The 24694-nt window shown below is 44.0% G+C and overlaps 1 protein-coding gene across 1 annotated transcript in view; it reads left to right on the forward strand.

Moving 5' to 3' along the window:
- Positions 1-414: 414 nt before the first annotated feature.
- Bpgm (bisphosphoglycerate mutase) overlaps positions 415-24694 on the forward strand; it is a 29370-nt gene continuing 5090 nt past the window's right edge. Inside the window, exons 1-2 of the mRNA XM_021164846.2 lie at positions 415-557; positions 11584-12244. Coding sequence (XP_021020505.1) covers positions 11644-12244 — 601 coding nt within the window. The 5' untranslated portion in view covers positions 415-557; positions 11584-11643. The remainder of the gene's footprint in view (positions 558-11583; positions 12245-24694) is intronic.

The raw sequence follows: 24694 nt of genomic DNA on the forward strand, positions 1-24694 counted from the left end.
ATCTCTGTTTTCGACGCACAGGCGTGCCAAACAAGCTTCCGTGAGGATCTACGGGGTTCAGCCTAGGTAGGACCTGAAAATTTTCGTTAACTAGAAGAAATATCCCTTCGTCTGCCGGCCCGCTTTTCACAGCAGGTGTGTTTCAATTTCGAGAACTTCAAACAGTTCTCTGGACTGCAAAACTAGCAGCCCCCAAATATTGCCCTGGCGACGCTCAGGGGTTTGGGTCTCTACGGCTAAAGCCCGCCTGCCTATGTCCGAAACTACCATCTTATTGGTCTTTCCGTGCGTCTGTTTCCTCATTAAACCAATCATAGCTTCCCTTCTTACCCCAGGGAGTTGAGAAACCGGAAAGAACCTCCGGCTGGTCGCTGGCCAGAGGGCGGGGCCGTGAATGAGTGACAACTCTGTCTTCCAATACCCAGCGCCATCGGTTCTGACCATTTTGGCTTCTAGGCTACAAAAGAGCGTTGATGCCGGCTGTAGCAATGAATCCTCACTGGCGTTTGCAGCACGGTGTTACTGAGGACTGGCTGCTACTGGTGGTTTCCTTGCAGGTGAGTGGCTTCGTTGTAATTGTTACAGTTGTGAGGATTTCTTTTCTTTCATGAGTGGCTTGCTGTTCTATTGTGAGAAGGCCGGTTGCTATCCTGCCCGGCTTTAGTATCTGGTGGGAACCTGATAACCTGATGCCCGTTTTAAGCTAGATCCTCGCGGGTACCCTAGGTCTCAGCTGCCCCTTGCTCAGAGAGCATCTCTCAGGGACAGTGAGTTCTGTCGGCTGGAGTGATGGTGTGTGAACCCAGAGCTGTAGTGATGGTGGCTTAGCAAAGTTGAACTCTACCGCCTGGATGGCTCAGGTGTGGCTACTTGTCTTAGCCAGTGGATTCCCTGGAAGGAAGCAGGTGTAGGGCGAAGGCAGACCTTGATCCTAAAAGTGTAAGTTAAGGGGGAAAATATCATGGAAGGCAAAGAGGTTGTTGCATATTCAGGAATCTCAGGAACCATATTCCGGGTTCAGGGGAACACTACCCCCTCCCCAGCACAGACGCGTGCACGCGCACGCGCGACCACCACTATCATGGCCAAAAAGTGTCATTTCTTTTTGTGCTAAGGGGTAGGAGCAAGTATTTCACTACAGTAAGTCAAAAGAAATGCAAAATTGTAATGAAGTTTATTAGACTTTGCAGGATGGAACCCTCTCCCCCCCCCCCCCCCAAATTAGGAAGGGTTTAAAGCCTGTGAATGGGGGAAATGGTTCTAGAATATTAACTAACAGAATTCCGACGCCTTCGGGAGGAAATAAAAAGTAAATGGTTACATTTCAGCAGCAGGTACAAAAGTTTCTATAATAAAAGAAGTCGTGTTAGTTCGTCTGTAAAACTTAATTTTCACATTATTTAAAAAGAGTTGTTTATTTTATGTATATAAGTACATTGTAGCTGTATTCAGGCACACCAGAAGAGGGCATCTGATCACTTTACAGATGGTTGTGAGCCACAGTGTGGTTGCTGGGGATTGAACTCAGGACCGTCAGTGTTTCTAACCTCTGAGCCATCTCTCCAGCCCAATTTTCACATTTTTTTCAAGACTGTTTTATGTGTATGAATTTTTTGCCTGAATGTATGTATGTGTACTCTGTGTACGCCTAGTGTCCATGCCCCCCCCCCCCGGAACTGGAGCAGATGTCTATGAGCCCCCCTGCAGGTGCTAGGAAGGGAGCCCAGTTCCTCTGTAAGAGTAGCCAGCGCTCCTAACCACTGAGCCATCTCTCCAGCCCAGTTTCCACATCGTTTAAAAAGGCAGAAGTTACATTTCCAAGGTCCATACCTTTATTAAAGGCTACGTAAAATTAAAGATAATTAGACAATTTTTCACTATCATGTCTACAAGGAAAATCTCACTGTATTGACCTCTGTATGAAGTCTATAGCAAAAGTGTCTGGCTTCAAGGACATATTCTTTTGTGCCCATATTTAAACTGAACCAAACTAACCAGATCGTTGTAAAAAAATATTTTTTTAAAGGAGAGTATAGAAATCTAATATAGCCCCCCAAAATTGTCATCTTTAATCTCATTACTCAGAGGCAACTGTTAGTGTTTGGCTATTTTGTGTTCTCTTCCTCTTCACCTTTTATGGTTTGTGAGATTAATAGGGTTGTTTCACTTTATGAAGTGGTTGGTACATCTAACTTCATAATCCATGCATCTAACTCTGCATGCCTAGAGAACAGAGGACAACATGCTTGCACTGGTGGCTTCTCGGTTGTTCTTGGAATTGAAGCCAAGCGTGAGGCGATGTTTGGAGAAAGAGAGCGAAGGGATTGACATCTGGGCGTGGTGCCATGCTCCTGTAATCCCAGGATTTAGGAGATTGAGGCTAGAGGATTGCTGCAAGACCGTGGCCAGCCTGGGCCACATGGCAAGAGCCTGGATCCAAAGATATCAATAGCAAAACCCTTCCATTTAGAAAGACATGGCAATAAACTACTTTATAGAATGTGAATGTAACATCGACCTCTTTACTAATGCGTTTGGACTGCACACTCTAATAGTACTTGGTGTACTTCTAGGACTGCATAATTCATTCCGCCTTCCCCTTCTCGCACATTTGATTGCTGTTTGCTCTCTTCTGCTTAAGTCTCCTGTTTAACCTTTCCCTTCATGTTACTTTATTCCTCGATTTCATGTCTAGCCATACCATCAGCTCAGTAGAATTACTTTGACAGGCCTGTGGTCTGTACCAGTCTGCATGAGTGAACTAAAGCCCAGTCCTTCTGCCTCTCTGTTTGCTAGAGTACCTCACCACAATTCATTTTATATTTCCTAAGGGAGTAATGCTTTTGTTATAACTTAGTGTTCAAAGAGTTGAATGTATTCATTATCCAACCGTGAGTCAGCTGCTAAACAGTGCTCCAGCGCAGGCTTTTGTGAGCTTTTGGGATTTGATGGGCACAGTTTGTATTGACAAGCCTACCACCCTAGGGCAGTAACTGGGGAGAGGAAAGGAAGACTCTTGAGTGGGCGTTGCCGACACTGCTGATTGTAAGCAGGCTGTAGCAAGTACCTCGGCTCAGGCAAAGTCAAATCTCACCACTACACACGTGTAACTCTTTCATGTAAAGAGGGCTCTACCTGCTGTAATTTGCTGCCTTTGTAACCCTGTGTGTGTGTGTGTGTGTGTGTGTGTGTGTGTGTGNGNGNGAGAGAGAGAGAGAGAGAGAGAGAGAGAGAGAGAGAGAGAGAGAGATATGTAAGGGTAAAGGATGATGGTTTTAGTGAGAGATGCCTGTGAGTGGCAGAGTCTGCTGCAGAGGTGTTCTTAGCACTTCACACACAAGTGGGAAAGTTACCACATCCACTTTTAGGGAAGTAATAGTGGGATCTCAAGTGCTGCCAGGACTCAGTTTATGTTTAAACAGCCTGAGTCTGGGGAAGGTGTGTCTTGTTAAGATACTTGAAACCCTAAGGAATTAAATGCTGGGTTTCATTTGCCTCTTCCCTTTGTAATTGATGAGAGGCATCAGTAGTCTTTCTCCTTGTCCTCAAATACAGCCAGCTCATCTCATCTTCCGTAAGGCTAGCTGCCTCGTGCAGTGGGAAGTAATGGTTACTGAGAACTGTACAGTGAGGGTCTGTACCAAGGAAAATCTCAGAGTACTCTGAGGTGGGTTTTAAATGTTTAATCCTGAAGAGTAAGTTCTGGATTGGAGAGATTCTGGCCCCAAGTCCCTTATTTGATATTACTTGAAATATTATGGTTATTTTGAAAATGGGAGGAAGTAGAAGTTTGGGCTTCTCTTTACCCTGTGACTTCTCTGTCTCTTCCCGAGTCGTGATACTGTCTCTTCCCGATACGAGAGTCTTTACTTAACTTTCCAAACGCTGAGGGAGGGAGGGAGGGAGGAAGCAAAGTCCCATCGCTGTTAATTTGTAAACAGATGGAGGAAATAACATGCAAATGTGGGCCATGCTGCGGACCCATGGGCACTCGGTTGGTTTTATGTGCCTGTCACTCAACCTGTCAGCTCTTTCTGTTTCTGCTTTGTCAAAAGAATCGAAGTTTGAAGCACAGCTTCATGGTGGCATTTATAGGGAAAAAAAAAATCTTTGGTGTCATAATCTAGATGGAATTTCAACATATAGAATATATGGAATATAGAGATGAAATTTCAAGATATAATGAAAGGTCTTCGTTGTAACAGGCGAAAGGGCTTTGAATCACCTGATTTTTTTTTTTTTTTTTCCTGTACTGCTAAGACAACTGGTTAGGTCCTGCTCCTGAGCAAATCTACATTCATGTTTAGTGTACTGCAACTGATTTACAAAGAGGGTATGTCAAACGAGAGCGCACGTTTGTGGGAGGCTAACAAGTGAATCATTTCCCCATAGTTCTCCCCCACCCTCCCCAACCCCCACTCAAACCTGTTCCTAAATACTGAATTAAGCACAGACTGGGTACTCTGACTTCAGTGTGCTCAATGCTGACTTATGTGAGGAATAAAACAACTGTGAGTGGGATTCCATTCCCCAGGGCACTTTGCTGTTCTGGCCAAGGGTACAAACTGGTGGTTTTGCTTGTTTGTTTTGTTTTGTTTTGTTTTGTTTCATTTCCTTGAGACAAGGTCTCACTTCTAAGCTGGCTATTTTATAATGTTGGGAGCACATCCATGTATGGGGTCTAGCTAGGCAGGGATTTGCACACCAGAGCCTTCTGGATATATATATATATATTCCACAAGATATAAATGGATGTTTTTTTTTATTTTAAATTGTTGAAATTAGCCTACTGATAACAATATATCATGTGAAAATGATATGAGATTCTAATTTTGATGCCACCATCAAATTATATCACATTTACTCATGTGTTGCGTACAGATACTTGCAGCTACAGAGACAAAATTAGACGACTGTACATATTATGACAGAGATCATATAGTCTGCAAAGCTAAAAAAAATTGACTGCTTGGATTTTTACAGGGAATATTGCCAGCATCTTAAACTACAGTTTCTTTCTCACTTATTTTTTTTCCTTTCCAGCAGCTGTCTTCTTGGCCCAGGTTGTCATTGTATGTCACTAGGGTTTCCTGCAAACCCCCCCACAGCTAATATTTAGACTTCTCTGTGAGCATGAATGCTTCCTGGCCCTCAAATGTGTGCCATTAAACCTCTAATGATGTCTCAGTGTTTACACAAGAGTCGGCATTCTTTGGCACAAGGTCCTCCTTGAGCCTCTATTCAGTTTTATCTTTCTAGCCTTGTCTCCACCTACTTCCTGATTATACCCTATGACAGAGTGACCATGTAATTTTCCAAATGGGACACTTAGGTGTGAAAGGGGCCTTAGTCATAATTATGTTGGGGAAGGAAAAAAGCATAAAGCAATAGTGTTTTAGGCAAATCAGAGGGAATAGGCAGCTACTTCTAGTTCTCGCCATTTTGAATGGGCCTCCTGTTCTCTCTGCACCTGTCCCTGATTGTTACCTTAGGCCAGAAGTCCATTTCTCTTCTAATCAACCTAAATTTAAATATCTTTCCAAATCCACCCTCTGTAATGCTGTGTCCATGAAGGGAGAGATGCTTTCTCTTTCCTCTTCCTCTTTTTTTTTTTTAAGAATAAAGAACCTCTGCCAGTGTGACTTACTTTCCCTTGTTACTGACACAGTAGCAAGTGCACACAGCCAGCCTTCCTCACTGCCGCTCTGAAGGCACAGTCCACGCTGGAGCCTGTTTTCCTCACAGGCTGACCATTGTGCCCTGCCCAAGTGGCATTGCTGCACGTTTGGAAAAGTGAATCAATCGACTGTGCTGGGAAGGCTGGTGAGGGTTTGGCTTGCAGAATGTGAATCATTCCCTTTAATGTGTTGAAAGGAGTGAGAAAAAACAAATGAGGTTTCGAGGGAGGTTTGAGGCCAGAGCCTGGGGTTCCAGTGTGGCAGTGCAGCAGAGTGGTTCAGGGCATGGGTGTTCAGTTGGGGACAACTGAGACTGAATTGTACTTCTGCCACTTACAACCTGTGCTAATTTAAGCAAGTTGCTCCTTTCAGTTCTGCATCTGTAAAGTGGGCACAATGGGAGGTACCCCATGCACTCTGAATAAACTGCTGTGGTTAAGACCACCACCACCACCACCACCACAGATAGCTGGGGTGGGATCCAAGACCAGAGTGTAAAAGAAGGAAAGCTGGAGGAAATGCAGGACTGAACTCCTAGTGGATCCTCCCCTGAGGAAATGGTTGGCTTGAGAAGAGTCTGAGCAGCAGACTGGGGTGCCCTGAGAGAAGATGGTCTCCACATAGGCGTGAGTAATCATGGTCTATTGAGAAATCACTTCAGTAGAGTAGGCAAGGCACACGTTTGTAGATACCTTCATAGTCAGAGGATGAAGAAAACAATGTTTAGGACTAGGGGATGGCACAGTCCTGTGCAAATGTGAAAACCTGAGCTTGGATTCCCAGCATATCCATCCATCCATCTGTCTGTCCATCCATCCATCCAAGCTAGGCTTGGTGGTGCATGCCTATTATCCTAGCACTGGAGAGGCTGAGGCAGGGGGATCCCTGAGGCTTCCTGGACAGCTAGTCTTGTTCAATCTGTAAGATCCAGGTTTAATATGGAGTCACGTCTCATGATGAGGATGATGATGTAAAAAGCAATAGAGGAAAACACTTGGAAAACACCTCTGACCTGTGTACACACACACATATGTACACACATAAAGCATGCACACATGTGTTGTAGGATATTTGATTACACTGTGAACTTTGAGATTGTGTTATTTACTAGAAAGAAAGAAACAAACAAACCCAAAACCCAACTGTTTCTAGTTGTGGTGTGGCTCAGGCCTTAGCACACACCTTTAATCCCTCTGGGTGGAATACAGACAAGCCCTTAGTACACACGTTTAATCCCAAACCATAAAGGTAAGGTGTGCTTGTAGAAGGAAACACTCTAGTTTGGAAGTGAGTTCTAACTGAGTGGCAGACAAAGTGATGGATTAGAGGAAGATTTGACAGAATGAGTCAGAGCTAGGATCTGCCCAACTTCCACAAGAGAGAGGAAGTGGAAGCTGCTTAAGAGAGCAGTGCAGAGAGAGAGGGAGAGGGGAAGGAGGCAGGTTGAAGAGAGAACAAGCTAGACACATTAAGACAGAACGAGCCAGAGAATGAGAAGGAGCCAGAAGATCAGAACAGATGGCTAGAATTAGTTTGAGGCCAAGCAGAGGCTGAGAGAGAAAAGCCATATTGAATCAATCAGCTTGGAGCAGAGCTTAAGCCAGAACAGCTGAGTTGAATCAGCCTGCCAGAGTTCAGAAGTAGAAAGGGCAAGCTTATTCAGCAAGACTCAGAGGCTGAAAACATTCTAGGCCTAGATAAGACTGTACGAAGTCTAGAAGCTTCCAGGACAAGGACTCAGTTAGCAGACTGAGGCAGTAAGCCTCAAAGAGAACAATTGCTGCAGGAAAATAAAAATTACATCACACCTATGTCATACACACAGCTACCCATAGATTACAATAAGGAAATGTCTGGAAAGAAGGGAAAACAGTGGAGAGAAAGGAAAGGCGAGACGAGACGAGCTAGAGTCGGGGAGAACTATGTTGATTTAGAAAACTTTTCTTCAGGCAGACCATACTCTTAAAAGAAGCTGCAGCTGGAGAGATGGCTAAGCAATTAAGAGCTCTGGCTGCTCTTCCAGAGGACCTGGGATCAGTTCCCAGCATCCACATGGCAGCCCACAGCTGTGTCTAACTCCAGACCTGGGGATCTGACGCCCTCTTCTGGTCTCTGTGGGCACCAAGGCATACTGCATGTGGTGCAGAGGCAGACATTCAGGCAGAACACGTTAAATAAACTCATTAAATAAACAATGAAAGGAAGAAACTCTAGGAAATAATAATCCAATTAACCTATGCAGACTTTTTTGATCGTAAACTACTGATTGAAAAATCAGTGCCTAACTTTGGTGTCAGTAACTTGCTGAGAGATTAAAAACAGCAGCCACAAGAACCAGCTGCAGGCTGGTGGCTTTTCCCAAACAAAATGAAGTGAAAATGAAGCCTGAGGTTTTAAGGGAATGGATTCGAATTTGGGAGGGAAGGAACATGGTCTTAGTTACAAAAGTAGCTTTTCCATAGGCTGCAATGCCTGCTTGGCCTGACGAGGCTCATCTGCAGCAGTGACAAGCTAAGCTTCCCTCCGTATTCCTGCGTTTCAGTACACTTTCTGAAATGGCTGTGTAGACACATATACACACACACCGCCTTGTGCTGAGGAAGAAAGGACACAGGTTATAGAAAAGCTCCATCTCTTCCTAAGAGTTGCCTCCAATACTCACACAGCCCTCAGAAGTCAGCACTCTTGCCCTGCCTGTCGTCCAGTGGTCTCTCCTACACACATCAGTTTGAGTTTGCAGCCCCAGCTTTGAACTTGTCAAACTGACCAGCGTCTCATATCTGTTGCTAAACATTTGACAGGCCAGCTTCAACAGATGCTAAGAGGGGTCTTAAAGCTAACAAACTCAACAGTGCCTTTGCACATGTTCGCCAGCTGGTTAGATAGGAAATGAATTGTACCAAATAAGAGAATAGGAAGTTTCTTTTATCTGAGATGGATGCTCTAGTTTAGTACTGTGTCCTGTGTTCACCTCCTGTATGTCTGAAGGAAAAAGTGTATTTGCATAGGTTTGGGGCTGTAGTACTGTTCAGTGTATTTTCAGTAAAAAGAAAATCAGAATTTTTTTTTTTCAAAAACATGGAAGCAAGTTGTAGCAGATTAAGACACTGGGAAGCTTGGTGGTAGGTGTCTGAGTATTGGATCTTGGTGGTAGGTGTCTGAGTACTAGATCTTGGTGGTAGGTATCTGAGTACTGGATCTTGGTGGTAGGTGTCTGAGTACTGAGGCTTGGTGGTAGGTGTCTGAGTACTGGATCTTGGTGGTAGGTGTCTGAGTACTGGATCTTGGTGGTAGGTGTCTGAGTACTGAGGCTTGGTGGTAGGTGTCTGAGTACTGAGGCTTGGTGGTAGATGGCTGAGTACTGCTAATGCCATCGATACTTGTTTGGTTCCCTTGATTTATAACCAAGACTGAGAAGTGTTTTTGCTTATAGAATTTGTCCCCATGCCTATCTTCGTTTCCTCTTCAATGATGTGATAAAATGCTTAGATAAAAGCAAATTGAAGGAGAAAGGGTTTATTTAGCTCAGGATTCCAAATTACAGTTCATCACTTGAAGCAAATCAAGGCAGCAGGAATGTGAAGCAGCAGCCACTTCACATCCACAGTCAAGGGCAGAGAGCAGCGAGGCAATGCATCTGACCGGTGTGTGTTCTCCGTTTTCATATAGTCCTGGGTCTCAGGCAGGGAGTGCCCCCGCTGCACCACCACCCCCAATACACACACAGCTGCTGAGTCTTCCTAACCTCAGTTACACAGTCAAGGTCATCCCACAGGCATGCTCATCTCCTAAGTGACTCTGAATGTCAAGTTAACAGCTAATGCTAAGAAGATGCTGGTCTTCATTTGAAGGAAAATTTCTTCTCTGTTTAGCCTGGAGGCTTCTTACTTGGCATGCCAAATTAAAGGCTGAAGTAGAGGAACAGTTGATAGCATGCTTCTCATTTCTTACCCACAAAACAAAACACATGATTTGCAAGATTGCATATGGTTTTCAGTGGGCTTACAGCATCTCTTACTTGGCTGATAGAGACTTTTGAAAACAAGAACATAAAAATACCTTTCTTGGGGCTGGAGAGATGGTTCAGCAATTACGAGCCCCGGCTGCTCTTCCAGAGGACCTGGTTTCTATTCTTAGCACCAACATAGTGACTACCAACTGTCTGTAGCTCTAGGGATCTGTCACTTTCTTCTGGGCTTTAGTGGTACCAGCCAGAGCCATACACGCTGGGAAACATCCATACACAGCAAAAGGTCTAACTCTGTTCCATCCACATCCACATGAACTCATTGGCTGGTCTTTCCCAAGTGAAGCTGGGCCTTTATCAATGTGATTATTTCCTGGACATAGTCACGGGCAAAGCACTGCCCAGGTGACTTCCATCCCTTTCTCTCTTTGCCACCTCAGTGGCCCTAAGGCCAAGAGGACAGGTGTTGTGCTGTCACTCTGCAGTAGCCCAGCCATGGGAGGTGCTTCCTCCCAAGCCTTTGTTCTTCTCCACACTCGGTGCATCTCTGCTCCATATGCACCAAACGCCAAACCTGATGTTCAGCAAGAAAGAGAATGAATTCTAATCCTGGTAGCCTTCCAGCTGCTTACAAACCACCTCAGTCACCACTAGTTACTCCTGAAGCCTTATCTTATTGGAGTGTTTCCCCTTCAGACTCTCCAGGAATTGCTTAAAAAGAGTAGAATCCAGGTAGAGTCCACTGAACTCTGTCGCTGGTTGTTATATAACTGTGGGTGAATCACAGCTTAAGCAGGACAGAACATCTCCAGTTACTGGAAGTTGCCAAGAATGCAGAAGCCAGGCAGGCCCCAGTGTTCATATAATCTTTGCTCCCCAGTGTGGAAAAAAACCCTGGGGTGGAGATGGAGAGAGCCAGCCGAGCATCGCGTGTCAGTGGAGAAGCACTCTTCCAGAGGTGGACGGATGCAGCCGGCTTTCCCGGTTCTCCGGGGACAGACTAGGCAGGAGCTACAGCATAAGGGAGCTCGGACTTGTCTTAGAGTTGCTTGTCCAACTTTAGTAGATTCTCCTCACAGTAATGTGGCTGATGTTAGTAGAGTTTCTGCAGGACAGGGGAGGAGGTGGAGGAGGCAAGGCCCCTTATCAGTGTGGTTCCCTGCACTCGCAAGGACCTGTTTCTGTTAATCTGGTCCTGCAGGCAGCATTTCTCAGCTGTTTACAGTTGATAGCTTGTTTTGTACCCGGATTTATTCCTGCCAACAACAGGTGAAAATTTGCTTTCAGTGACTACTTCATTTCTTCTTGTTAAGGACACTTTATAGCATTTATAACTTTATTTGAATGCCGAACTATACCTTTTATATAGGGTATGAGTGTCTTCCCATACCCATGATCTGTGAGCCTGTAGCATCAGAGAGCTGGTTGCTGCCTGTCAGAAAGATGTTTGACATAGATGCAGTACTTCATTGAGTTAACATGTTTTATAATGTCCACAATGAGGTAAGGCTGGAAAGACACTGAAAACCCCAAGAGAGAAGGATGCTTTCATTGTAAAGTCAGCTGCTGGAAGCTGGGTGTTCCCAGCTACTCGTTTTGAGATCTAGAACGCACCCCATGTTGTCCTCTCCTTAATAAGCATAAACTGCTTACTTTGGGTAGAAACACACCATTAGAACGGAGTGTTGTCATTTTATGTCACGCAATTAACATGCTATCTAGCCATCAGAAAATTTAAGTCAATGAGGTTGTCTGTAATTATCTGAAGAGTGTTTCTGTGTGTGCCAAAGTGTATGATCACCAGTTCTGTTTGATGTCAAAACTGTTCAAAGGAATTCCAGTTTATCTTAGAAACTGGCTGTTGTATAATTGTTCTCCGTGACTAGGTAGTCATTTGAGGGAGGAATATAATATGTATTTTTTGTCTTCTCTTTCTAGATATACTGCTGTTCTTGAACATCATCCCATTGAGAACCCCAGGGTAGTTCAGCCACCAGCATGTCCAAGCACAGACTTATTATACTAAGACATGGAGAGGGCCAATGGAATAAGGAGAACCGATTCTGTAGTTGGGTGGACCAGAAGCTTAACAGCGACGGACTGGAGGAGGCTCGGAACTGTGGGAGGCAGCTCAAAGCTCTCAACTTCGAGTTTGATCTTGTCTTCACATCCATCCTTAACAGGTCCATTCACACAGCCTGGCTGATCCTGGAAGAGCTGGGGCAGGAGTGGGTGCCTGTGGAGAGCTCCTGGCGTCTGAATGAGCGTCACTATGGAGCCTTGATTGGCCTCAACAGGGAGAAAATGGCTTTGAATCATGGTGAAGAGCAGGTAAGGCTCTGGAGGAGGAGCTACAACGTGACCCCACCTCCTATAGAGGAGTCTCATCCCTACTTCCACGAGATCTACAGTGACCGGAGGTACAAAGTGTGCGATGTGCCCTTGGATCAACTGCCACGTTCAGAAAGCTTGAAGGATGTTCTGGAAAGACTTCTTCCCTACTGGAAGGAAAGGATTGCTCCGGAAATCTTAAAGGGCAAAAGCATTCTGATATCTGCTCACGGGAATAGCAGTCGAGCTCTCCTGAAACATCTGGAAGGTACCTGCTTTCTGTCCTGCTTCAGAGCTTGCTAAGAGTTGTGGTTGGGTCTTATTCTAGAAACTGAGCCACAGTGTGCTGCCCTGTAGCACCTCCTACCTCACGCCCCTTGTCACTTCATATTTAAGAAGCCATTGTTCTAGAAACCAGAACTCCTGTAGTTCTTGGTGCTCATTGTGGCTGAAGCTGAGGCTTTCAGACACATGCAGGGAGTTCAGTGTGACAGAGTGGTGGGGTTTTGGAGTTTCAGAATTGGGGAGGTACAGCTAAGACCTTGCATTTCTGAGCATTTACGGTGGTAACTGCTGCTCTGGGGGCTCTGCACTTTAAAGAGCTCTGATCTGAGGGGTCACCTGCCCTCTGCTGTAATGAGAAGAGGCTAAGAAAGGAAGCAATTTTACAAGTTTATTTTAGCCTTTTAAGGTAAATTATCTAGAATCCAGTTTCGTCTATTTTCTTCCCATGTCAAACAATTGTGGCTCTGTTTTCAGACGTGGATTTCCTGAGCAGTTCTTTAGTTGCAGATTTTCCAGACCAGGCTTAGTCACTGCTTATGAGAATGCTAGAGGGGAGGAAAATCAAACATGTGGCTTCTTTCAGAATCTCTGCTAAAGGAGAAGCCTAGGGGCTTCTGTTTGTTTCAGTCACTTGATGTTGAGTTCTAACACAAGGACTCTGGGCTCTCCGTTCTGGGGTGCTAGTGACTGAGGGTGACGTTCCTCACTCCTGCTCCCCCTTCTCTCACCCCCACGTCTGTCCTTTTGACTCTTGTACAACCATGTCTTCCTACAGAATAGGAAGGGCTGAAGCTCTGTGAGAAAAGCAGGGGTAGGTGGCTGACCACAGAGCGATGGGTCTCTGGGAGATGATGGCACTGTGAACATTTTACTGTATGGCTAGCTTGCTCTAATTGTTAGGGCATTATCTAGACTCGATTGATCACTTAGATACCTGACATCCACTAGTCATGCAGAGGTCTTGAAATCTACAAGCTTTATCAGCTATTACTGAGTTTATCGGATAACCATGGTGGTTATCCTTTTGTGTCTGTATATAACTTACTTATTCAAGAATATATAAGGTTCTATTCTTAATTATTCAGGAAAATCAAAATATGATTAAATTATATGTAACTGTATCATTAACAGACTATAATTATTTATTGTTCAAAGGAGTTGAGGGTCCTATTAGAAAAACAAATTGAAATCTAAATTTCAATGATTCTGGCAGAATTTATATTCTACGCAACCTCTTTTACAGAGATGGTACTTATATCATGTTTTAGCCAGGCTCCCTTCCCCAAAGAAAATACCACTCCTTCAGGGGGTTCCTTTTAGCTAGGTGAGTGAGCCCTAAAAAAAAAAAAAAAAAAAGAAGAGGAAGAAGTTTCCCTGCTGTTTAGTACTATCTACTCCTCACCCGTCTACACGGATGCGGCTCTTGAAGATGGTTCTGTATCCCTAGATGCCCACCCTGCCTCCCACCCCTAGCAGCACATGATGGTTTACTGTTTGTGAATGATCTTTGTAAGGGAGCTAGGAAAAGGGCCTCACCATTGGTGATGAAGGAGTCAATCACCGTGGTAGAGGTGAAGGGAAAATATCTGCTGGAGGTGAGGTTAGACATTGAAAAAAAAGTCGACATGCCAGGTGATGGTGGTGCATGCCTTTGATCCCAGCACTTGGGAGGCAGAGGCAAGCCAGCCTGGTCTACAGACAAGCTCCAGGACAGCCAGGGGCTATACAGAGAAACTTGTCTCAAAAACAAACAAAAAACAAAACAAAACCAAAAATCTTGTCTACAATTAAGGGAAAATTTTAATGTATTAATAATTAATTTTTAAAAAAAACTATCCAGTCAAGCAGTGTAATGTGCTCTGGACAAGAATGTGCAGCTTCCTAAAGGGGTCCAGTGCACTCCTCTCAAGACCAACTACCCCACCCCCACCCCACACTCACACTTGTGTTAGTGCCCTACTGTAGCTGTGAAGGGCCCAGAGCAGGACCCCTAAAACAACAGAAATTCACTTTATGAGGCTAGAAGTCGTAAGTTTGAAGGGATAGGCAGGGCTATCCTTATGTCCAGCTTCACAACTCTAGGTGCTGGCGATTGCTGGCAGTCTTTGGTATTTATTCCCTGGTATTTGGACATCATTCCTGTCCTCTTCCCATGTAACCTGTGGGGTTAGGGGTCCTTGTCCAAATTTCTTTGTGTTGTAGGAACATTCATATATACTACTGAGGTGGGGTCTGCCCACTGACATCATTTTAACTTGATTATTTCTTTTAAAGATTTGATTTTCAACTAAGGCCACATTCTGAGGTCCTAGAGGTTGAAGCTTCAATCTCTCTCCCTGTCTTTGTCCCCGCCCCTGCCCCTCTCCCTCTCCCCCCTCTCCAGGAACAGAGTTCAATCAACACCCAAGAGAAATGAAAATTTCCACATTAAAACTTGTTTACAAACTTTAATAACAGCAGATTCATAATAGCCAAAGAGTAGAACAACTTAAATGTCCAACTAACGAATGGGCAAATTCAGTGTTTTCTAGCCACAGAGGAGTAGGTTTTCTCAGCAGTGAAGAGGAATGAAGTACTATATGCACTGTACTGGATGAATGGTGAGGTCAATCCATTGTGGGAAAGCTAGGCACAAAGGATTCTTTATAAGATGTCCAGAGTAGAGGCTGGAGGGGTGACTTGGCAGTTAAGAGTACTTCCTGCTCTTCCAGAGGACCCGAGTTCATCTCCCAGCGCCTATGCAGCCTGTCATTCCAATTCTAAGGGATTGGATATGTCTCTTGGCATCTGAGGGCCCCCACACACATTCTTGCAGCCACACATGCATACACATAAATGAAGATGGATCTTAATGTCCAGAATAGGTGTAAATCTCAAGACAGAACTTAGAACACGTGCATACCGACAGGACTAGGGACGCCTGGAGTCTGCGAGGGCAGCGAGTGACTTGATTCTGAGTTGCTTCCGGGGTGACGAAACTGTTCTAAAATTGATTATAATGATGGTTGCACAACTCTGCACATGTCTGAAAAGCTATTGAAATGTACACCTTAAATGGATAGCTTATATGTGAATTATATTTTATTAATAATATAAAATTCAGTGAAATTAAAAATAAAAAGGGCATGTTGTTATAATGAAGAATGGCTCAGGGCAAGTATAGTGAAGTGATACTAACACAGATGTACATAGATAATGAATATATAATCAGAAAGGCAAAAGCTTAGCTTTGACTGCTGAGACAGAAAAGGACTTCCAGGGCTTTCTCAGAAAGGAGCAAACTTAGGCCACAGACTGCTTCCAGCACTCTGGAATGCCTTCCTAAATGTCGGCCACATAGGATTCAGTGAGTTTTCAGAGGCTAACAAAATTGAAATAATCTTATGACTTCAGTCATTATCACTGTAGATAACCTTAGGAAATGGTCTTATTTTGTGATTCTGAGCTAAGGCAGTGGAGTTGAAATGAGAAGAAAAGACTTCCTTAGGAAGTCTTGGGGTCAGGAGAAAGGCAAAGGGTAGAAGATGTCTGCAGGGAACGAGAGGCAGGTATAAAGGAGCTAGAGCGTAGAAATGGTGGGTGTGGTGCAAGGGAGAGGGAGATTTCCCATTAGGGGATGAATGCGCAGAAGCCAGAAGATGCAGGTAGACAGACATCAGTCTGTAACCAGGCAGCAGCATAGGAAAGTGTAAAGGGAGCTTTTGGCTTTGGCTCTTGCACATGCTCCCCCCACCCCCGCTTTTTTTCTTTTCTTTCTTTTTTTTTTTTTTTTTTTGCCTGGAGTTGCCCCTGTTGGAACCACTGTTAGATTCATGGAGTTCTTTGATGTTACCTTGCCTTGGTTGTGGGCTGCCTACCTAACATGAGGAAGTTATGTATGTGAAATAGGTTGGTTTATTTCATAAAGTACTTACATATTGTTTTGGGAATGCTCAACACACTTGTCTCCACTCGTCTGAAGCCCAGGTGTTGGCACAGCTTCTTAAGTGTGGGTCAGAAACCCATACGCCATTGAATCCTGACATAGGGCCCTGTAACAAGGTGAGGCTGTGGGAAGTCTGGGAACACGGAAAGGTTTCTGAGGGTACAACAATAACAAAATTAATTCCGATCCAAATGCATAACGGCTCTGGGGTGTAGCATTACCCAGCTTCATTGCAGCCTTGGTTTTGAACACACGAGGAAGAATTAATGGGTATCTTCCCAGAATCTGAAGAAATGGTGTCCTGAAGGATAGACAGTGTTTCTTCTATATCATCTCTATTAATTTGATGAGATTTCAGCATTTTAAAATTTGTTATAGACATACTCACTCACCAGCATAGGAGTACCACCCTTGGGCCTGTGGTCTTGTATGTGGAATCTTAAGAAGGTTAAGTTTATAGGGTTTTCTGTGCTATTTAATAAAATATTCCATTGACTTTAGAAGCTACCTTTTCTCCAAAAAAAAAAAAAAAAAAAAAAATTGAATGACTCTCTTCTACTTTGGTAGGGGGTGGGAGGGACACCTCAACACTCTCAGAGGAATCAGAGCTTACAATATGTATGTTTATTATGAAAATTTACCACATTGCTAGTGTACATTCTGTAGTTGTCTGCCTCACAAGACCCATTTCTGATGGATACAAATTATCTTGATGTAATTACTACCACCTTTTACTTCTAGAGTTACCACAGATCAGCCAGTAAATGACAAAGTCACTTTACTGTATGGATGTCTTTAGACTTAATGACTAACCAGAATTCATTAAAATTAACAGTCTTTGCAATGCATACTTCCTGTATTCACAAAAGTTGCCAAACTTACATTGATTTAAAAAAAAAAAAAAAAGGTAAAAAATGCTTGTTGTAGATGCATCTGATTCCAACTCATGCTTTCTACAGGAATACATATTTATATAAAAGTGTCCCCCATAAAATAGAGGCTTTTAAGGACCTGGGGAACTTTCCCTTGTATTCTCCTTAAACCACACATTACCAATTATAAAACTACTTTAACTGTTTAAGAACTAACTCAGAGGTGGGGATAGTGGTGACGCCAGTTAAGGAATTATAATATTGTTCTTTAATATGCTCACAGCATTCACCTGCCCTCTGCTGCCCACAGGGGCAGCATCTGTGTACGTCAGCTGTGCAAGTGTTGACTTTAGGATGCTTTTTAAACTTCTCGTGTATTTGGTGCTGCGGCCTTACTGCAGTCAGATCCTGGCTGTGCTTAGAAGACAGGACCCAGGGTGGTGTAAAAAAATCCAAGAAGGCCTCCGATGGCTTGGCCACCATGACCACAGCCTTCAGTCAGAATTGTCAACTCTGCCCCAAGTCCAATTGACTCAGCTTCTAAGCAGGATTGCAAGCAGGATTTTTTTCATTTTAAGTTTTCCCCTGAAGAATGGCTCTTTTCCTGCTTATTCTTTATTCAGAACATTACAGTGTAAGCAGCGGAGTCAAGAGCATCCCTAGCAGGTCGACCATTTTTTAAAAAGGTAATTTAATACAAGGAAATGAGTCTTTAATTATTACCACCACTGTAACACTGTGGCCCGTGAATGGCACTCCCTGGGGGAAATGAGTCTTTGGTTATTGCCGCCATTGTAACACTGCGGCCTGTGAGTGGCACTCCCTGGCACAGCTGTACAAAGAGGCTGTTTTTGGAGCTCATGCTTCCTGCCAAGCATAGTCCTAGACATTTTACACAGATATCTTGTTTCACGTAGAAACCTGAATGTGGCTTTTAGCTCTCTGGAAAGCAGTAGCTCAATATTGGGTTTTACTCTGTTGTTTACTGTCTCCAAATCCTATTTCTTTATTTCATGGGATCAGTCACTGATCAGGAGGCTTGACGAGCTGCTTTAATTAAAACAAGCAAGCTTTTTCACACCCCAGTACCGTGGATGAATCCGTCACAACATGCTAGGTGAAGAAACCTCAGCAGAGAATGCTGCATACCGCTTCGGCCCACGCATGTGGCACGTGGGAGGGAACCGAGCTACAAGGACCAAGCAGAGCCGAGTGGCAGAGGCAGGCTGCATGTCTGCAAGGCGACTCGGGGTCAGGGGAGGCCAGGTTCTTGGGTATCGTCACTGCAGGTGCCTACACCTTTATAGGCAAAACTTAACGGAGCTGGCTGGCAGGCGCTTTAGTGTTAATGTGGTGAAAATGGTGCCTCAGAAGAGACCTGCTTCATTCAGTGTAGTCAGTAAGTGAAGTGCCCTTAATCAGGACCTTAGTTTGTGTTCCACAGAGTGTTCGTCTGAGTGGGATTCAATCCCAGGACCCCTATTTGCCACCATATTCTATAGCCATGCGCTTCCATCTGCTCCCTCCACATACACACAGTGGAATTAGATGAACACACCTCCCTGTGTCTTGAAAACTCGAGTGGGCATTGTTACGGCTTTTTCAGTCTTCTGGAGCTGTGTGGTGCCGACTCTCTTCAGTGTCTAAGCCATCAGCAGCCCAGGGCCACCCTCCAAAGTCCTTCTTCATGAGATGTTACACAGAAGATGCTGGAGGAGTTTGTGTGTATTTTTAGTTTTATGGTGCTGGGGATTGACCCAAGAAGCTCACACCTTCCAGACCAGTGCCCTGTCACCAAGCTGCACCCTAGCCCAACCATGTATTTTGTTAGCCTTGCCAGTGTTACTTATACAGGTTGTGAAGCCTTCTAATGGCTTTTCAATCCTAGACTGATGACCTCTTATTTGTCACTATATTCTATAGCCTTATGCTTTCATCTGCTCTTTCCACTTGTACACACACACACACACACACACCCATACACACACCCATACCCATCTCTGTGCTTCTAACATCATCTAGTAAGTCTAGAAGTAGGTTATGAACCTCTTGGAGTCAACGTGTGTGAGCAATACAGTTGAAGACAATGTTACTGGTTAGAAGTTAGCTAACATTCTTACCCGAGGATCACCACTTTAGAAGCCTTGTGACAGCATCTCTGACAGGCTCCCTGTCTGCTGAGCCTGGTCTGTAACCTGCCTAGTAACTTATTTATATTATGTTTGCAATCTTGAGATCGATTTACATTTAATCTGAGAATGCTTAATACTTTCAGAAGACAAACAAGGCATGGGATACTATACAGTAAGAAAATCCCCCCAGGGACTCCTTCACTGGTTTTTAGAACCATAAATAATTGCCTACAATTTTGTCAGTAAGTCCAGGTTAAAGCAGATCTCGCCCCTGACAGGCTCATTGTGCTTCTCATAACGCTGCAAGAGAACTTTGAATGCCCGAGGGAGAGCTAAAAGCAACCTGTTGTGCACAGTTCCAGACAGGCGTGTGTTTCTGTTTCTTGTGGTTGGCATAGTCGCTTCCTGTTTGTTTCCTGCCGGTCCACACGGAAGGAAAAGCGGAGTACCTAACTGAGTGTTGGATGTGGTCTGCACCTTGCCAGAGGAAGTAGGTTGTTTAGTCTGGGTTTAGCACAGGATCAGGCAGATGCAAGACAGGGATAAAGAGTGGCGGCAAGAAATTTGTGTAAGACTTGGACTCTGTCCCTGGAGAAGTGTACACAGCTGCACTCACAGCAAGTCAGACACAAGGTGACGTGAAATGAGAGAAATGAGAGGAAAGGTCAGCTAGAGCTGGCTGCCAGTGGCGGCTGAGGTGTTTGTCACCTTTGGCATTTAGTAGGATATTTTCAGAATCATGGAGTTCAAGCCCTCTTTCCTGAGAGACAAATAATCGCTTAGTGGTGGAGCTGAGCAAGCCTACAAAATCTATAGTAGCCTTTATTCTTAAATAGCGTAAGATTTTAACTGTAATTTAACTAAATAAATTAAATTATAATTATTTGAATACATTATTTAAATTATAAATGATTCAAGTGAATAAATTTGGTAAATTATAGTGAATGAAAGGTTAACTAAAACTGAATGGTAAATACATACCTCTCTCGCTTAATTTTAAAGCAGCAGCTATTACCCTGCCATCAGGTTTCAGTATTTAATACCCTGCTTTCTTTGGTTTCCCCAGGCTATCTTTTATTTATTTATTTTTTTAATTTTTAATATTTTTATTACATATTTTCCTCAATTACATTTCCAATGCTATCCCAAAAGTCCCCCATAGCGCCCCCCACTTCCCTACCCACCCATTCCCATTCTTTTGGCCCTGGCATTCCCCTATATTGGGGCATATAAAGTTTGCAAGTCCAATGGACCTCTCTTTCCAGTGATGGCCAACTAGGCCATCTTTCGATACATATGCAGCTAGAGACAAGAGCTCCGGGGTTCTGGTTAGTACATCATGTTGTTCCAATAATAGGGTTGCAGATCCCTTTAGCTCCTTGGGTACTTTCTCTAGCTTCTCCATTGGGAGCCCTGTGATACATCCAATAGCTGACTGTGAACATCCACTCCTGTGTTTGCTAGGCCCCGGCATCGTCTCACAAGAGACAGCTATATTTGGGTCCTTTCAGCAAAATCTTGCTAGTGTATGCAATGGTGTCAGCGTTTAGAAGCTGATTATGGGATGGATCCCTGGATACGGCACTGCCGTATCCAGGCTATCTTTTAATTGTATGTATGTGAAACTAAAAATTTAAAAACCTAAAATTAAATTTACTTGTATGGTCACCTGTAATGGACAGTCTCTTCTTTCAGCCCTTACTGATAATAGAAGAATACACAGAGTTCTTGTCCCATAGGTCCAGTGGGGACAAAGAGGGGTGGGTGGGGGTCTCACAGTTGGCTGCTACCAGGTTCACTGAAGCTGGGTGGTGTTTTTGCTTTTTTGTTTTTAATCCCAAAATATGGGCTTTCCTTTCGTCCTGTAGCAACTCCTCCTGTGTCCCTGAGTGCTTCTTTTCCCCATTTCCTGCTGCTAAAAGATTTGTAGGCAGTGTAGAGAAAAGCCAAAGAACACACAGAACACATTTGTGCTGTTTGCTTGATTAGCACTAGGTATAAACAACTCTTTTGTTCCAGGCTAAGAACTGTTTAAATGCACCTCCCACACCTCTTTTCTTGCTCAGTTCATAATGAGAAAAGTCTTTAATCAAGGCTTCAACAATCAAGACTAGACGTGAAAGCCAAGAAAGTTAGAATTCACTCAGTTCAACTGTATGCCCTGGGCCCGGTGATTCAAGTCCTGCTTTTGGCCCAGGGGCTAGAGTACACATGAATGAGTGAGACACACAAGGTCCTGCCTACGATGGATCTTATGTGTCCCTTCTGATCTTTCAGAAATGTCACCCAAAATGCACATCTGACATGACCTTCCTTGGAGTGCTCTCATGCAAAAGCCTGTTGCTGTGGAATCGTTAGCCTTTATTCCTTATAACCTGCAGTCACTTGTAAAGAGTGCATTCTTGGTAGATCCGGTGGTGACATGCCTAATGTATTTGACGGACCATATATCTCCATATTTTGTGCCTCCTAGCAGGCAACCTTCGAAAGCGCTGCTCACAGATGCACAGATACTGATTATATTCTTGTAAGGATGGTGAGGCACAGCCTGGAGAGCTGGAGTCACAGAGCAGAGTTCTCATTCTGGCAGAAGCCAGGATTTGTTCAAGTGCTTCTCCCAGAGGTGTTGGGTGGGGCATTGTGGTTGAAGTACAGTGTCCTGTGTTCTAGTTTGTTACCATGACTTAGAAGGAGTGCAGCAGGTACAAATTGACTTTCTTTCTTTCTTTCTTTCTTTCTTTCTTTCTTTCTTTCTTTCTTTCTTTCTTTCTTTCTTTCTTTCTTTCTTTCTTTTTGGTTTTTCGAGGCAGGGTTTCTCTGTGTAGCCCTGGCTGTCCTGGAACTCACTTTGTAGACCAGGCTGGCCTCAAACTCAGAAATCCACCTGCCTCTGCCTCCTGAGTGCTGGGATTAAAGGCATGTGCCACCACGCCCGGCCTGCAAATTGACTTTCTGAAGCTACTCCTGCATGTAGAAAATAAGTTATTTAAGTTTCCCATTTGGTGTATGAATTTACTCGCATGGTTTTCTCCTAAACTTTCATTCTTTCTTATTTGAAGTGCTTCCATCATTTCCAGTGGTTGCAGTGGATTTTGAGAAGCTCCTGCATAGAGACTGGAGAATTAAAGATGCTCTAGGTATTACGGTGCTTGCCTGTGGTAGGCTCGGCCCTCCAGAGGCTGGGGTAGAAAATTTCCAGTTCAAGGCAAGCCGTGCCACATAGTTAAACGCTGAAGACACCAGGTGTAAAGTGAAGAGACGGCTTCAGAGGGACTGTGATGGAAAGAAGAACCTGGTGCCAAAAAGGCGCTCTTGGACTCGGTTAAACGTGAACTGGAGACTGGGGTGGTGGTCTGCTAGAATGTGTGAAGCCCTGCCTTTTGATCAACAGCACCGCATAAAACTGGGTGTGGTGGTGCAGGCGTCCGGGGGTGGAAAGAGGAGAATCGGAGATTCTGTGTCATCCTCAGCTACGAAGTGAGGCTAAGGTTAACCTGGGCTACATGAGACCTAGTGATTTAAATAAATAAACAAATCAATAAATCAATAAATCAAAAGCTGAGCTGGTTCCCAGGCAGGAGGTGTGATACCTGACTACACATTTTTGCTTCTGTTTGGTGGCCCAGTGGATGGATTTTTAAGAGTATAATGCATAGCATCTTTTGCTGGTTTGGTTTGGGGCAGTGCAGCAGGGAAGTTCTGTTTACTTAGCTTTCCTAGGATGAAGCATTTAGTATATGCCAACTTTTAGTAACAAGCAATGGCTTCCCTGTGGTTTTCTTAATTTGCTATTTTAAAATGTCAGCTGCTTAGGTCTCATTGACTGATTAGTAACCAGTCTAAGCATTTTAAGAATTTGTAAGTAATTAGTTTACTCTGTGAATAGCTTGAGGCATTATTAAAATAGAATGTTAGCTTCATTGGAAACTTTTTTTTTTTTTAAGTTCTCTTTCTGTTAGTGGCATGCTATAGTCTGGAGGCCTTTGTTTAGTGGACTCACACAGGGATGAGTCATTAAATAAAAGCAAGCCTTGGGCAAGGACTTGGCCTGCTGGCTCCTGTTGCATCGACTCAGCCAAACCACTGAGTCCCCTGCGATGCACCCCAGCTTCCCGATGCAAACCTAGAACCTGTTTCTGAGATCACACAGATGACCTCTAGACCCTGCCGTCTGCTTCCTGGGCTTAGCTGTCTTAAGCTCAGGCAGACTTGCTCCTCCCTGTTTCCTGTGAGAACATTGGGCCTGATGTCCAGTTAGCACCCAGCCATTCTCTTTCACCTTCAGTGTTTAGAAACAGCAGTAGACGATGCAGAAGACCAGGGTTTAAGTACTGAGTGTAAGGACAGTTCAGTTTTTATAGACTTAAAAGCCTTGAGACTTGAACAGGCCTTTTGGATCTGCTTAGTATTTTTGTTAAGAGCTGTAGTGAGCTAAAATCCACATGTAACTACTGCCCCTGAGAGTGGTTTTTAGTGTGTAGTTAGTTGTCCTTAAGTAACTGTAGAAGATGGTTCCAGACATCCCTGCAGTTAACAAAAATCTGTAGGTCGATGTTCAAGTCCCGGTGTGAAGCAGATGGTGTCTGTACATAGCTGATGCACGTTGCCTCCTACTCCTCTGATTGTCTGTGGCCTCGAACTGTGGGAATCGGTGCTCTACTCTGATGCAGGGAGGATGGCAGCAGCTCAGTTATGTTCAAGATTGCTCAGAAAACTAGAAGAAAGGATTAAGAATGTCTTTATTGTAAGAAATAATGATAAAATATGTAAGGTATACTTAGCTTGATTCAAATGTAGATAGATTCTTCTAATTTTTTCCCAAAGGAAACTGCTCCTCCAGTGGCAGTGTTTGGTTCTCCCAGCCCTGGGCAGCTGCTAATCCACTTGAGTCACTATGGGCTTCTCTGCTCTGAACATTTTCTGTTGATGGATTCATACAATAAGCAGTCTTTCGTGACTGGCCTTTTAAAAGCCACTTACTTATTGTTGGGAACAGAACCCAAGGCCTTGTGGGCTTTATGCAAGCACTACTGAAAGCTATATTCCAGCACTTAAAAACAAAACTTACTACAGTGTTTTCCATATTAATAACATATACCAGTGTTTCATCCCTGTTCAAATAATATCCCATCGTCCTGCCCAATCACATTCATCTGCTCACTAGTTGGCAGGCATCTCAGTGCTTCTGTATTTTGGCTATTATCTGTAATGCTGCTGTGGAGATTTATATATTACTTTTGATATGGACATATGTTCTATTTCTCTTAGACATATGCCTGAGGTATTTTCAGACTGTTTCCCCAAGAAGCTATAGCCTTCTGACCTCCTGATTTCATCCTGTATTATACTTATAATTTCCCTACATCCTTGATAATGCTTGTTGATAACCTGCCTTTTTGCTGTGTTCACCTCACTGACACGAACGGGCATCATCTTGTGGGCTGGAACTGCATCTCCGGAAAGGCCAGGGCTGCTGGTCGTCCTTGCCAGTGCTTTCTGGTTTA

Source organism: Mus caroli, chromosome 6, assembly GCF_900094665.2.
Source record: "Mus caroli chromosome 6, CAROLI_EIJ_v1.1, whole genome shotgun sequence".
Taxonomy (NCBI): Eukaryota; Metazoa; Chordata; class Mammalia; order Rodentia; family Muridae; genus Mus; species Mus caroli.